This window comes from Dipodomys spectabilis, unplaced genomic scaffold (assembly GCF_019054845.1).
Source record: "Dipodomys spectabilis isolate Male_0828 unplaced genomic scaffold, ASM1905484v1 ptg000174l, whole genome shotgun sequence".
Lineage (NCBI taxonomy): Eukaryota > Metazoa > Chordata > Mammalia > Rodentia > Heteromyidae > Dipodomys > Dipodomys spectabilis.
Window position 1 is genome coordinate 6,036,991 of NW_024870851.1, and position 15,093 is coordinate 6,052,083.

At 38.1% G+C, this 15,093-nt stretch overlaps 1 protein-coding gene across 1 annotated transcript in view; it reads right to left on the reverse strand.

Annotated features, from left to right (window-relative positions):
- Positions 1 to 527: 527 nt before the first annotated feature.
- Bbs5 (Bardet-Biedl syndrome 5) overlaps positions 528 to 15,093 on the reverse strand; it is a 42,598-nt gene continuing 28,032 nt past the window's right edge. The window contains exons 12-17 of the mRNA XM_042694206.1: positions 13,524 to 14,645; positions 8,842 to 8,999; positions 8,633 to 8,740; positions 6,162 to 6,347; positions 4,473 to 4,619; positions 528 to 1,724 (exon numbers count right to left, since the gene is read on the reverse strand). Of these exons, the coding sequence (XP_042550140.1) occupies positions 1,613 to 1,724; positions 4,473 to 4,619; positions 6,162 to 6,347; positions 8,633 to 8,740; positions 8,842 to 8,999; positions 13,524 to 14,645 (1,833 nt within the window). The 3' untranslated portion in view covers positions 528 to 1,612. The remainder of the gene's footprint in view (positions 1,725 to 4,472; positions 4,620 to 6,161; positions 6,348 to 8,632; positions 8,741 to 8,841; positions 9,000 to 13,523; positions 14,646 to 15,093) is intronic.

Here is a 15,093-nt window from a genome sequence, read left to right on the forward strand (position 1 = left end):
CTGTTTTCACTGTATTTGATATTGGTATAATTTGGGGAGGGGAAGGGAAAAAAACAAATTGTTTAAATAGGGATACAGGTTGACCCATTGCAACAATGAAATGTACAAGATGCTATGTCGAAAAACCAACTTTATAATTTAGGCTGGGGGTGTGGATGTGGGTGTGGGTGTAGTTGAGGAGGTGGTAAGGAAGGGATGGTGGGGAAAAACAAGGAAGCAACAATAGTGGATAAGAAGTATACTCATTACCTTGCTCAGGCAACCCCTCTGGACAGTATTTTCACAATAAAAAACTTATTTAAAAAAATGAGCATGAGGGCTGGGAAGGTGGCTCAGTGGTAGAGCACTTGCCTTGCATGCTCGAGGCCCTGGGTTCGATTCCTCAGCACCACATAAGCAAAAAGAAAAAAGCCGGAAGTGGTGCTGTGGCTCAAGTGGTAGAGCGCTAGCCTTGAGCTGAAGAGCTGAGGGACAGCACCCAGGCCCAGAGTTCAGGCCCCACTACCGGACCCAAAAAAAAATGAGCATGAGAGCTACATGTGACCCTTACATGGATGTGTGGTTAGGATAATGTGATGATTAGCTTATGACTTATGTAGAGTTGAGTTTGATGATTACGGACAAAGGAGTCAACATACATACACTAAGAAGAAACAATGACTGAAGAACCTTACATCCCAGAAAATGGAATCATAGTCACTTTTCAAATTTTTTATGTTAGGTTGGCAAAGGTGAGATAGTGTTGCCCACAGTGGTCTTGAATACATGCCTTCAAGCAGGCCTCCTGCCTCAGCCTCTTGAGCAGCTGGAAATACAAGCACTTGGCCACCATACCTGGTTTCTTGTTATCAGAAATCTGCAAATAGGTAGTCTGTTTTCTACCTATTTGTAAAAGGATAGCAGAAATTTAAATGTTTATACCCTTTTCCAAGAAACTTAAAGGATCACGTATTTCATCATGGTGTTCCTCAGCCCTACCACAGAATCTGTACCAAAAGCCTGAGGACTACAGTTTACTGGCTTAAAAAAAAAGTTTAAAATGTTTGCTTTGGAAATCACAATATGTTGGCGTTGCAAGAAGAGAGCAGAGAAAAAAGAAAGGCCACTTGGGTTTGACTACTTTTACTTGAGACTTTCTCCTTCACATGAGATTCATTTGTTACATTTCTTAAATATTATTTCCAAACCATCTCATGGCATATCATTAATGCACAGGGTTCCTGTAGCTTGAAGCATGAGGAAAGGTTTTTGATATGTGAGACACTTTTAAAAATGCAGATCTAAGCATTTCATTTATAATAGAAAAGTTGTAAAAGTGCCTTAACAATACAAAGGATTAATAATTCAAATTGAGGAAACTCCTTTACATTTTGAGTGAGATGGATTAACATAATTTGTTCAAATAAACATTAACTTTCTTAAAAAAAAAGGTTCTAAACTCAGTTATATTGAAGAGCCAGTGGTAAACATATTGATTCTCTCTACAGCTCTTAGATAATAGCATGGAAGAATTTCTACATGAATCTCTATACAGGTTTTTAAAAACTTAAAACTCCATTATCAAAAAAACAAAACAAAACACCCCTCAAGCTATTGTATTTTGTCATCTTATTTATAGTTTAGACAGTTTGAAGAGATTTAAACGTGTTGCCAGGCAACTAGCTCCTGAAGCATAACGAATTTCCTTCAACATCCCAGCCCATTCTTTTTTATCATCTTCATACCTGTTGGAGGAAAACAAAAAATGAAACAACCAAAAAACAAAACAGTAAGCAGCTTTTGAATAAATAGTTGTAGAGGCGTCTCTGTGTTCTATGTACAAATATGAATGTTTGAAAAAAAATCCTATGGGCTCCTACCTAGAGGAGGAGGTAGCACCTGTCTGCTAGAATAATTCCTTTCAAAATATGCATTCTCTGAACAAGCTCATACCTGAACTATGGCCTCAGTGTTGAATCTGGATGCCTAGCAGTTCAGCCTTTTCTGGGGATCATATGTCCAGAGTTAATCATTCACCTTTGGGCTGATGACAGCTGGTCTCCAAAGAGTCAATGTAAGACTTCCTTAAGAGGAAGAACTGGGAGAAAGCAAGGACTGTAACACCCTTAATTAGGATTTCAGTTGTCTTCACACTAGTGCCTAGTGTGGCATCTGATGCAGAGTGGTCACTCCATGTACATGTGTTCTGCTGCTCCATAGTTTTGGAGACCTTCTCTCAGGCTCTGCACTTGATTTCAGGTAAGAACTGATTATCTTTTCTGAGTATTCAATATCATAATCGTACAGACAACATGAATTCCCTGGAAATGTGTCTGACATGTGTCCTTGGCCTGGTACATGGAAGGGTCTTCTATGAGAGGCTCCTAAACACTACCTTTCACTCATGTGGCTTTTTGTTCATAACTGGTGCTCTATCATTTAAGCCTTGCCTTCTGTTCTGGCTTTTTACTGGTTAACTGGTGATAAGAGTTTCATAGATTAGTCCACCTATGCTGGCTTTGTACCTTGATCCTCAGATCTCAGCCTCTTGAGATCAAGGATTTTAGGTGTGAGCCACTGGCATCTGGCCAAAAATGCAGATTCTGATTAGTAGATATGAGGTGTGGCCTGGGATTTTTCATTTTTGAAAAATGCTGTGGGATGGGAAGGGGAAACAAAGGAGGAGGAGGCTACAATGCTTGATAAGAAATGTACTCATTATCTTGCCCTTGTAATTGTAACCCCTCTGTACAGTATTTTCACAATAAAAAATAAAAATAATAATAAAAAAAGAAAAAAAAAAAGAAAAACGCTGTGTAACCTGGTATTTCAGGCTGGACTTTGCTATGTAGCTCACACTGGCTTCAAACTAAATCCTCCTGTAACTACTTCCCAATATTGGGATTATAGGTATATACCACGATGTCCAACTGGGATTCTACTCTCTCTCTGTGTGTGTGTGTGTGTGTGTGTGTGTGTATGTGTGTGTGTGTGCGCGCGCGCACATGCTGGCTGGTCCTAGGATTTGAACTCTGCCTGGGCACTGTCCCTGAGCTGTTTTGCTCAAGGATAGCACTCTACCACTTGCAACACAGCACCACTTCTGGCTTTTTGGTGGCTAATTGAAGATAGTCTCATAAACTTTCCTGCCCACGCTGACTTTGAACTGGGATCCTCAGATCTCAGCTTCCTGAGTAGCTAGGATTATAGGTGTGAGCCACTGGCATGTGGCCTAGATACGCTTTTATAGCAGCACCTAGGAGATGCTAGTGATGCTGGGCAGCAAGGCCTCAGGTAAACTAACAGTAGCTAGGTAAATGGAGGTGGAGGCTTGCAAGTTGCTTCTGGCCTTTAAGCAGACAACAGAAAGCATGAGTATGGCAGTTTCTGGTAAGTGTGCAGCATAACTCACTTAGGCTCACCTTGGGCAGCTGAGTTCTACCTCATATAAGTTAGATACGTATGCATAGAGCTTGGCCTGAAAACAGCAGGGACCACAGGCAGATATGTGTAATGTCCTCTTGGTACCATACCCTGCTTAAAACTATAAAGATCTATAACACAAACTTCTGCTCCTGACACAGCCTGGATATATCTAGCTGTCCACAGGATATTAACTGCATAAGATACTAAGGTAAAATATGTTTTCTGCTCTTTCAAAATTACTGCTTTGACTAGAATAGTGCAATTGAATAACAGTTTGCAAATGTTATATATACCTCTCTGGAAGATAAAATGGATTGCTACTTTCATTTTTTCTTTTTGTTCATTGAGTCCTCAACTAGAATAAACTAGATTTGAAATAGATTTAGTAAATCAATGGTAAAATCTGGAAGTTAAATGTTTCCTAAGAGCTGTATTTTCTGGAGTTATGGGTCACACAGTATCATACCTGACAGGAGCAAACAGGCCAAGTGAAACCATAGAACTGATCCTAGGGCTTTAATTCAGTGGGTACTGTCCCTGCTCAAAGCTAGCACTCTACCACTTGAGCCACAGCTCCACTTCTGGCTTTTTGGTGGTTAATGGGAGATAAGAGTGTCACAGATTTTCCTGCCTGATCTGGGTTTGAACTGTGATCTCAGATCTCAGCCTCCTGAATATCTAGGATTATGGATGTGAGATACTGACATCCAGCCAGAACCGTTTTTTTTTAAGGAAATAAACTATACTCTAGTGAAAAATAAATTAGTTGTTCTGAATACTTGACATATTACCCTTTGAGAGCTGAAATAGGGCTTAAAGGCTCAACCATCCTTCCTTTATCTACAGAAAAAGAAAGGGGCTCCAATAAGGTCTTTCCCGGGTTGACAGCTAATTAGCAGTGGTACATCAAGAATACTTACTTGTTCCAAGGTTAGTGTTTAGTCTACTATCAAAAGTAGCTTGCAATATTGGCCAAGTCTGGTTTATTATTTACTACAAAAATGGTCATCAGTTACCAGTTAGCTGATTTAATATTGGGCCCCAAAAGTTGGAATAAGAGAACTTACTTCCAAATGTCATTGACTTCAGTGGGTGCAAACTCTTTATTTTCCAGTTGAATCATAGCAAAACCACCAATGGCATACAGGGATCCAGCCAGGCTGACCAAACTGATGGAGCTTCTTTCTTGAGGAAATTCAGTCATTACTTCCCACCTGCATATTTTATTGAAAATAAAATTAATGTAAAACTTAAATGAATGCTAAAAGTATTTACTGAACAGTTATGGGAAATTATCATTTAAATGTGCGTGTGTTTTTTTTAATGTGTGTATGTGGTGCTGTGGGACTTGAATTTAGGGCCTCCTGTGGTTTTACCATATGAGCCACACTTCCAGCCCAGGCAATTATAAGTTCAAATTTACTCAGTGTAGTGCTCAAATTTTTTCTTCATTATGGAACTATGATTATAAAAATTATGTACTCAATTGTATATGTAACTCAAAAAATTTAAAATTTTATCTAACAGTATCTTTTCAAGTAATATTTTACATTAACCAAGGCAATAGATGCTTAAAAATGAAAATTAAGATAATTACAGACTGGGGCTGGGAAGATGGCTCAGTGGTAGAACGCTTGCCTTGCATGCATGAGGCTCTGGGTTCGATTCCTTAGCACCACATAAGCAGAAAAAAAAAAAAGCTGGAAGTGGCACTATGGTTCAAGTGGTAGAGTGTTAGCCTTGAGCTGAAGAGCTGAGGGACAGCACCCAGGCCCAGAGTTCAGGCCCATGACCGGACCCCAAAAAAAAAAAATTACAGAGCACAAAGGAATTAAACTTATAAAGCATTCATGTTTTACAAATGCCAGTTACTGACAAGTACAGATCTTTTTATCTTATTATTATAACTGCTATTTTGCTTGTGTGTATGTCAGTACTGGGTCTTGAACTCAGGGTCTGAATATTGTCCTTGAATTTTTTGCTCTGGGCTAACACTCTACCACTTAAACCACAGCTCCACTTCAGACGTGTGTGTGTGTGTGTGTGTGTGTGTGTGTGTGTGTGTGTGTGTGTGTGTGTGTGTGTGTGTGTACCACTTAAACCACAGCTCCACTTCAGACGTGTGCGTGTGTGTGTGTACCACTTAAACTACAGCTCCACTTCGGACGTGTGTGTGTGTGTGTGTGTACCACGTAAACCACAGCTCCACTTCGGACGTGTGTGTGTGTGTGTGTGTGTGTGTGTGTGTGTGTGTGTGTGTGTGTCTCATGGACTTTGCTTGTTAGGCTGTCTTCAAACCTCAGATCTCAGCCTCCTGAGTAGCTAGGATTACAGGTGTGAGTCACTGGTACCTGATTAGATCTTTTCATCTTGAAGGTCTTTTAAATCTTTCATCTGTTATATCTTTTCATATTCTAAGTCAAATAACTCTTAGAGACACATTTATCCATCTACACATGTACAATTACTCACAAGTATTACATTTGAAGGACTAAATGTACCAAGTTAATAATAAGAACAAACAGAGCCTGCCAACAGTAACTTGATGGCTACATATTCCAAATTACAAACAGAGGTATCACACCACAAAGGAGTTTTTACCCTAGAAGAAACCCAGAGGAACATGCTTCCTCTTTCATCTATACCTTCTTCCTGCCTTCCCCTTCCCAGGGCTCAATCAGAGAGCTTAGTTTCTACCCAGATGTAAACAAAAAAAAAATACAGCAATTCACATGTACTAGAGCAAGGCAACTCACTTATTGCTTTTGAGGTCAAAAGCTTCAACTGAAGCTGAAAGGCCATCTTCAGTGACACCTCCTGCAATTACAATTTTGCCTTTGTGGACAGCCACACCAAACATGGAACGAGGGGTCTTCATTGGAGCCAGATCTTTCCAGTCTCCTTTTTTTGGGTTGTAGATGAACATCCTATTTGTACATTTTCTGTAAACACAGGAGACAATAAATGTTATTTTAGAACTTTATTTTTTGAAAGCTACTTCATTCATAATTTTGGCTTTGCTGCTGCTGCTGCTGCTGCTGCTTCTGAACTCTGGGCCTGGGTCCTGTCCCTCAGCTCTTCAGCTCAAGGCTAGTGCTCTATCACTTGAACCATACCACCACTTCTGACTTTTTCTGCTTATGTGGTGCTAAGGAATCAAACTCAGGGCCTTATGCATGCAAGGCAAGCACTCTACCACTAAACCATCTTCTCAACCCCTAGCTTTGCTTCTTAGACAATATAAAACTTCATTTTCAGAAAGCTGGCACTTTAGATGAGCTAAATGCTAGCCAAAAGGTCGGGTTCACCTAATTTATTCTAGGTATGTTCCTGAAATGAATCTATAACTGCATGATAGGATGATTCCCAATCCTATTAACTGGAAACATTTGTATCCATGCCAGTATCAAAAAATGAAAGGAACCCTCCACCTAAATTTCTTGAGATAATTTTTTTCTTAATCTTATTTAAAAAAAAACTCCACCAGATATCTGCAGTAGAAATATTTTCTCTAATATTTGACTATAGGTATCACTGGAAAATTTGGTAAGTGTATGATGTAAAATTATATTCTTCAAATTCACTGCTGGTAACTAATGCAGTTCAACTCTTGCTTTTACTTGCACTCTACCACTGAGCTACAGCTCTAGTCTGGGCCTTTACTTTTAGATAATGACTCATTTTGGAGTTCTTGACTTTGACATTTGTTAAGCAATGTTGTCTAGTTAATCGTGTTCTTAAGATGAATGTATTCTTACAAAACTTGTATGCTTCTTACTGACATATCAATTTCCTAGTTACTAATGTTGCTTGAAGGAAACAATTTAAATAATTTGGAAGATGCCCAACGATTCCCAAATAGGAATATACTTATCAGTAGTTTTATTCCATTTACCAAGGGAAAATACGCCAAATAAGATTTGGCACAGCTTAAGTCTCTATTGTTTTAGTTTTTGAGACACGGTCTTGACATGTAGCTTCAGTTGGCCTTAAACTCACTATGAAGCCCAGATTGTCCTAAACTCTCAATCTTCCTGTTTTAGTCTTCCAAATGCTAGGATAACATGTGGGAACCACCAGACTTTCTTTTAAATATTCATTTGATGCAAACAGCAAAGATAAAAATATTTCAGAATATATTACCTTAGAATATAGAGTACATGAAAATTATTGCTTTAGACATTTTATATACTATATTTATCATTTTAATTAGTAGCCACTTAAATATATATATATATTTTTTTTTTTTTGTCAGTTGTGGGGCTTGACCTCTGGGCTTAGGCGCTTTCCCTCAGCTCTTCAGCTCAAGGTGAGTGGCTCTACCGCTTGAGCCACAGCGCCACTTCTGGTTTTCTAGTGGTTTATTGGAGATAAGAGTCTCACAGACTTTCCTGCCCAGGCTGGCTTTGAACTGCGATCCTCAGATCTCAGCCTCTTGAGTAGCTAGGATTACAGGCGTGAGCCGCTGACGCCTGGCTAATAGCCACTAATATTAACTAGATAATTTTCTACTTTTAACACACAGTTTTTTGTTTGTTTGTTTTACTTTTAACACTTTTTTTCTTTTCTTTTTTTTTTTTTTTTGCCAGTCGTGGGGCTTGAACTCTGGGCCTGGGCACTGTCCCTTAGCTCTTCAGCTCAAGGCTAGCGCTCTACCACTTGAGCCACAGTGCCACTTCTGACTTTTTCTGTTCATGTGGTGCTGAGGACTCGAACCCAGGGCCTCGTGCATGTGAAGCAAGCACTTTACCACTGAGCCACCTTCCCAGCCCCTTAACACATTTTCATATTTTACTCTTTCCTGCTATGCTCTTATAGTTCTTGTTGTTTGAGATGAGGTCTTCCTATGTTGCTCAGGCCAATTTTGAATCTCTGGGCTAAAATGATTCTCCTTTATTAGCTTCTAAAGTAACTGGGCCCATAAGCACATGCCACTGAATGCTTACAATTTGTTATTTAGGTTTCTTTTCCAGGAGTGGAGAGGAAGTTAACATCTGGATTAATTAAACAGTCTAAGCAAATGAAATCAGAGTTTCAGGAGAAAAAGCTTAATTTCTTTTAAAAATTATTTGTATATTTAAATTGTACAAAATAACTTTCATTTTTTTCTGTGTGTATGTGTGTGTGTGTGCATGTGCGTACATGCACACAGGAAAAGAAGAAGAGACCCTTCTGTGTACTGAAAACTCACTTGGACATAAATCACAAGGATGTTTCAGGCACTTACTTGTCATCTGTCTTTCCACCAAGACAATATATCATGCCATTATGTGAAATAACATTATGGCCGTAAACTTTGATAGGAAGATGTTTTACTTCATTCCATTTTGCAGCTCTGAAATGAGATGACAGAATTTATGGTTTCAGTAAGTTTGAAAATACTAATTTGCTTTCGGTATTTGTTCCTTAGGGAACAGGAATGTCATACCAACTTACACAGGATCATAACACAATACTGAATCCAGCGAAGCCTCTGTTTGAAGATCTTTGCCTGCAACTACATAGATTTTGTCATCTACTTCTCCCAGACCGAAGAGACACCTGGCTGATGGGAGAGGCGGAAGCCCAACCCACTCAGATGATATGTTGTCAAGCTGAAAAAAAATACATGAAGAATTGTGATACTTAGTAGAAAAAAGTTAGGGCCACAACAATGACTATGCTATACATGATGTGTTTAAAACACATTGAGAGTCAAAGATCTCACAAGTAAAATCAACAATCTCAAAGTATGTTTTTGGTTGAAAGTACCAGGAAGAATGAGAAAATCAACTTTACCTGCCAAATAAAGTACCAAAACATTCAAGACTTCAAAAATGGAATGAGAATAAAATAGAAGCTCCAGGGATTAGTTAGAACTGTGAGGTTTCTTGTTTTTTCTCGTGTCCATCTTTGAAATGAGGCATGTTAATATTCTTTAGACACTAGGAAAAGACAGGTGGCCACAGCAGGGAGGGTCAGGTATGTGAATGACCCCCGAGAGCTATTTTTAACATGCTCCTCAAGCCTTAGCCTGACAGCTGGACCTGTCGCTCAGGCCCCAGACAACTGGGAAGCTTAGGCAATGCCATTTTTCATTCTTTTTTTATTTTTTATTTTGTTTTGTCATTCTTTTTTTTCTATTTCTTTTCTTTTTATTGTGAACATACTGTACAGAGGGGTTACAATTACATGGGCAAGATAATGAGTACATTTCCTATCAAGCATTGTACTCTCCTCCTTTGTTTACCCTTCACATCCCTTCCCAGCCTCCCCTCGCCGCCCCCATTTTTCATTCTTGTCTTTAAAATTTTAATTGCAAAGATGATGTACAGAGGGATTATATTACATAAATAAGGTAATGAGTACATTTCTTGTTGTATAGTATTACCCCCTTTCTTTTCTCCCATCTTCCCTCTCTCCTGACTCTTCTACCCAAGTTGTAAAGTTCATTTCTAACATAGTGTCTTATGAGTATCACTGTTGCATTTGTTCACCCTTTGTCCTTTGTCTCACCATTTTGTTTTCCCCTTCTCTTCCTCAAATCAGATAAATGTATATACAAGACACAGGGTACCAAAATGAGAAGCAGTGACAACAGGGGATAAAACAAAGGGGAGGGGAGATGAATAAAAAATAACTTCACACACAAAAAAAACACATTAAAAACAAAACAAAAAACCTGTTTCCATTTCTTGGGGTTCATTTTGATTAGCATCATTTTGTGTGGTCATATGTACAGAGCTATTGAGCTTTTCTGCTCATCTGATAAGATTATCCTAGACATATACTAATTATTACAAATGAGGGAAACCATGGAGCCTATGTTTCTTTGGGTCTGGCTTACTTCACTTCATATGATTTTTTTCCAAGTCTTTCCATTTCCTTACGATTGGGTTGATGTCATTCTTTCTGGTGGAAGCATAGAATTCCATTGTGTATACATTTTCTTGATCCTCATTTTCATTCTTTCAGACATTTTTAGGATAAGTTTTGCTAAGTTTTGCTTGCTTTATTATTTTGGGAACAGACAGGTATTGATGTTGGCTTCCTAGTTTTTTGGAGAAGTCATATAAAATATCCTTCTCTTTTTTTCTCTCTCTCTCTTTTATATTAAGAAGAAACTTTCTTTGTTTTGTTACAATTGCTGCAAGCCTGCTATGGCCCTGCTAGAATCCATGCTCTAAATAGGTGGCTCTCACATAGACAGCATCCAGCACTTAACAATTTACAGTCTTAAGATTTTTCTACTTTGCATTTTAGGATAGTAAGGCACATGGAAATGGTTTCTGAGGAAGTGCTGCTGCAGCTGTTGTTCTAGATAGCAGAAGAAAAACATGTAAAGCTGAGATTCATTGGATACTAAGCATGGCTTTGAATAGAAAAGCTGGACAGGAATGTGTATGTGGAAGCTTCTCTAGATATGATCTTGTATCCTCAATTAAACAAACACTAAATCCAGAAAACACAGCATGAGTTTTAATCCCTGCCATGCACTAGTGTCACCATCTAGATCATGGTCCCTAATGTTTTCTTTTTTGAAAAAAAGTGCCTGAGGTATATGTTCTCATACTGTACCATATGGTTTCCCTTCCCATATTACCCTTATTCTGCTCTTTGCATAGTAGATGGAATGGTGCAGTGCTCAGGGATTGGGCCCTGTCCTTGAGCCTTTTTGCTCAAGGCTAGCATTCTAACACTTAAGCCACAGTTCCACTCCCAGCTTTTTGATGGTTAATAAGAGTATTAAGGACTTTCTTGCCTACATGAGCTTACAACTAGGATCCTCAGATCTCAGCATCCTAAGTGGCTAGGATTATGGTGCGTGTGAGCCACCAGTGTCAGAACAAGCCTCTTTCACAAACAGATAAGCTACCAATACTTGTTTCTCTTCAGCACATCTTTTTTTTTTTAGTTGGTCATGGGGCCTGAACTCTGGGCTTGGGCACTGTCCCTCAGCTCTTCAGCTCAAGGCTAGTGTTCTACCACTTGAACCACAGTGCCACTTCTGGCTTTTTCTGCTGATGTGGTACTGAAGAATCGAACCCAGGGCCTCATGCATGCAAGGCAAGCACTCTACCACTGAGCCACCTTCCCAACCATTCAGCACATCTTTTAGTAAAGACAAGCTTTCATATTTTTAAACCTCTCTTGGTTCTACTTTCTTCTTGATAAAAATTAGGCTTTGGACCTAGATCATTCAAAATCTGCAAAACTGAATCTATTTCTCCCATGGAAGAAGGAAAATAAGCTCTTTTATTAAGTAAAAAAGTTCTCTAATCTACTTGCAGTATACAACCAAATACTACATTACTTCTAAATTAATAATTCTAAGTATGTATAACCAAACAAAAAAAACACCTTGAAATTCTCATACAAATATTTTCTGGTGAGTCACACCCTCTTTTATGGTCAGATGTTTTAATCCTGGCATCTTGTTCTACCATTTGTGCTTTTTAAAAGTGGCAAGGTATGGGTAGTGACGGGGAGTTTACCTTCTAACTTTGTATAATTGCTTTAGGAGCTTTAATAAACATTCAGCAGGTTTCTTGAACCAGACAGAAATAAGCAGCCATGTCTGTAAGGGTAGTAATAGAATGGAAGAGGATAAAGATTAAACTGAGCACCTGAAACTAAATGGCTGGGCTATAGATATGTTTAACTCTACTTGTTTATGTGGTAGTGAGGGTCAAACCCAAGGCCTTGTGCATGCTAACTGCACACTACCAGTTAGCTATATACCAGGCCCTATGTTCAATAAGCTAAATATAAAGTGGATTAAAGGCTCCAAAAGTTTGGAGAAATTATTGTATGGCTATCATTATTCTGAGGATCTGTTATCTATCTGTCTGCCTATCTGTGGTCTGTGTTTTCATTTTTCTTATTATTTCCTGTAGGTATTTATATGTTTTTCATGGAATATAACCTTTCTGAAGTTAATCTAAATTTAAAATTAGTGCTTAGGAAAATTTCTGGCCCATACCAAAAACTTATTTTCCAGTGAGAATTTAAAATTGAAGAAACATGACTGTATTTATGATGACATTTTTAAATATAGGATTTTTGAGTGTATGTCATACACTATGAGAGCATATTATGACTATGGTATGACATTCTACACTTGCTTATCTTTGTCCTTTCCAGTCCAAGTGTCTGTAAACCCCAGGCCATGATTAGCTATGACCTAAACAAACTCTTTGAGCTAGTCGTAGTTATAAAGGATTGCCACTGATGTTGCTGGATATAAAGTTTGAATTACTGATTCCTTCATAAATTCATAAGTTATAATGCACTAATAATATGAAGTTAACTCCCTATAAACAAACTACAAAGAGTCTACTAGTTTAGATGAACTTGTTTTCCTACAAATGTTTATGGTTACACAAAACAGATTACTAAGTTACAATGATGTCTAACTATAGCACTGATACAAGTAAATATGAAAATATAAACAAAACCATCTTAATATAGTGACATTCATAAAGGTTTTTTCCTACAATTCAAAATATATGGAATATGTACACAACTCCTTTTTAATTTTCAACAAAATTATGTTTTAGATGGTAACTATAAGTAAAGATGAAATTCTACCTTCTAAGAACTTCAAAGGAAAAAAGAAAATCTAGAGAAAAAAATAGAAAAATATGATCTATACAATAAGTATAGATGGTAACTATAAGTAAAGATGAAATTCTACCTTCTAAGAACTTCAAAGGAAAAAAGAAAATCTAGAGAAAAAAATAGAAAAATATGATCTATACAATAAGTAACTTTCATTGAAGGAAAGATCTTTATTTTTCAGGAAACAATGTATACGATTATGAATTATTTTTACTAAAATATTGAGCTTTGAATGATTACAAAATCACCATCAACTTGAAACATGACATTTGGGGTAAAAGGATGTTAATGACTTAAATATTAATAAGAATCCTTGTACACTATACTTTTTGTTAAAGCTTAACAAGCAGTTGAATATTTCTGTCCACCCTCTAAGCAGAAAAATGCAATGGAGTCCAATAGGACACCTATTAGAATAAAATGCAAGAGGCCTGAATAATTCACAAATGACTAAAAGCTAACTGGATGGCAACAGCCTTCTCTTACACCTCTACTTACATAGAAATAGTTGTCCTTACCTGGAAAAAGTATGACTGTAGAGGTTGATCCTTATTTTCTTCATCTACATATAGTCCTCCTACCACATACACCTGATTTTGTTGGGTAACAATGCTGGAATGATTTCTGGGGATCTGCTCAGCCAGTGCAGTAAGGTAGCATTCATTTTCTGTGGGATCATAAGCCACTGCAGCTGTGTCGTTAACCAAGAGTATGAGGTCTTTGACAAACATTCCATGCCTGGGAATGTCATTCAGGTAACCAGGAAGTAAGTCTTCATCACCAATATCCCCATTCACCTCACCAGTCTCAGTCTTCTCTGCATTTTTGCTAGGTTCTGGGAGTTTACCTGTGAAAGCATCTTTTAGAACTTTGATTTTTTTCTGGAGTTCAGGGTTGCTTTTAATTATGTCATCTTTCTCAACATGATCTTTGAAATACTTTTCTGCCATAAGACGAAAACGGATGCAATCAAATACTTCGCTAAGATTTTTAGCCCTGTTTTCTTTGTCTGTTCTTACCCATTTCATCACTGCCTCAAATACCACTTCTTCCTTTTCTACATTTAGACTGTCATTCGAAATGACAGAGATCAGTTCCTGTGGAGACAGTTGCATAAAGTCCTCTTCCTTACAAATCTGCACAAAGCGATCAGACACAAATTCCCGGGCAGAAATGGCGAGTCTTGGGCAGTCTAGAAGAAGTCCTAATCTCAGGATGGCTAGACAGTTACCAGGAGCAAGTCTTTTCTGGAGATAGGACACACAGACAGTGAACACTGAGGGGATCTGAAATCGGCTGGCCAACGCAAAAATATCTTGCACGTTTTCATCATTGAGATCAATACTAGCAGAGTACAGGTATTTGATGATTAAATCAAGAATAGCCGGATCCACATTATCTAGTACTATCTCCTTTTTTTTCTCCTCCTCAATTTCAGATAAAAAGTACTCACGGAAGTAAGGACTACAAGCTGACAAAATCAATCTGTGGCAAGGAAGACTTTTGTCACCTGCTTTGACGGTGCAATCGATGAATTTTTTCTCATCCAGGAGATCTTTTAGACCATCCTGAAGAAGGGTGGATTGATAAAGCCGTAGTTCCTCTGCAAGTTCCCGCTGGGAATCCATTTTGTGAGCAACCTGGGTAAGGAAGGGGACACTGAGGGCCTCAGCTACTTGCAGCACACACGTCTAGCTGTAAAAAGGCAGATCAGTGTGCTTTGCCCAGCTTGAAGCCTCTGCAATTTAATCCCACCAGCTAAATATAGATACCAGCTCTTAACAACGGGAATTTAGGAGAGCTACTTTGGAAAGAAGAGTTGTTCTGGCAGCTGTCATAGATTGAAAGTAACAACTGGAACTTTTAATCACCAAGGAACAGCTAAGAAACAAGACATTTAAGTGAAGTAGAAAGCTTTAAAATATATAAAGCATTAGAAGATATGCTAATAAAGGCTACCACAAGAATATGTTTACTGAATAGAAAAATGAATCATAAAAATGAGTCACCCCTCTAAAAATGACTTAGTGGCTAGTTATATGGCACATTGAATTAATGACGCAAAGGTCAAGAATATGAGTTGAGTTT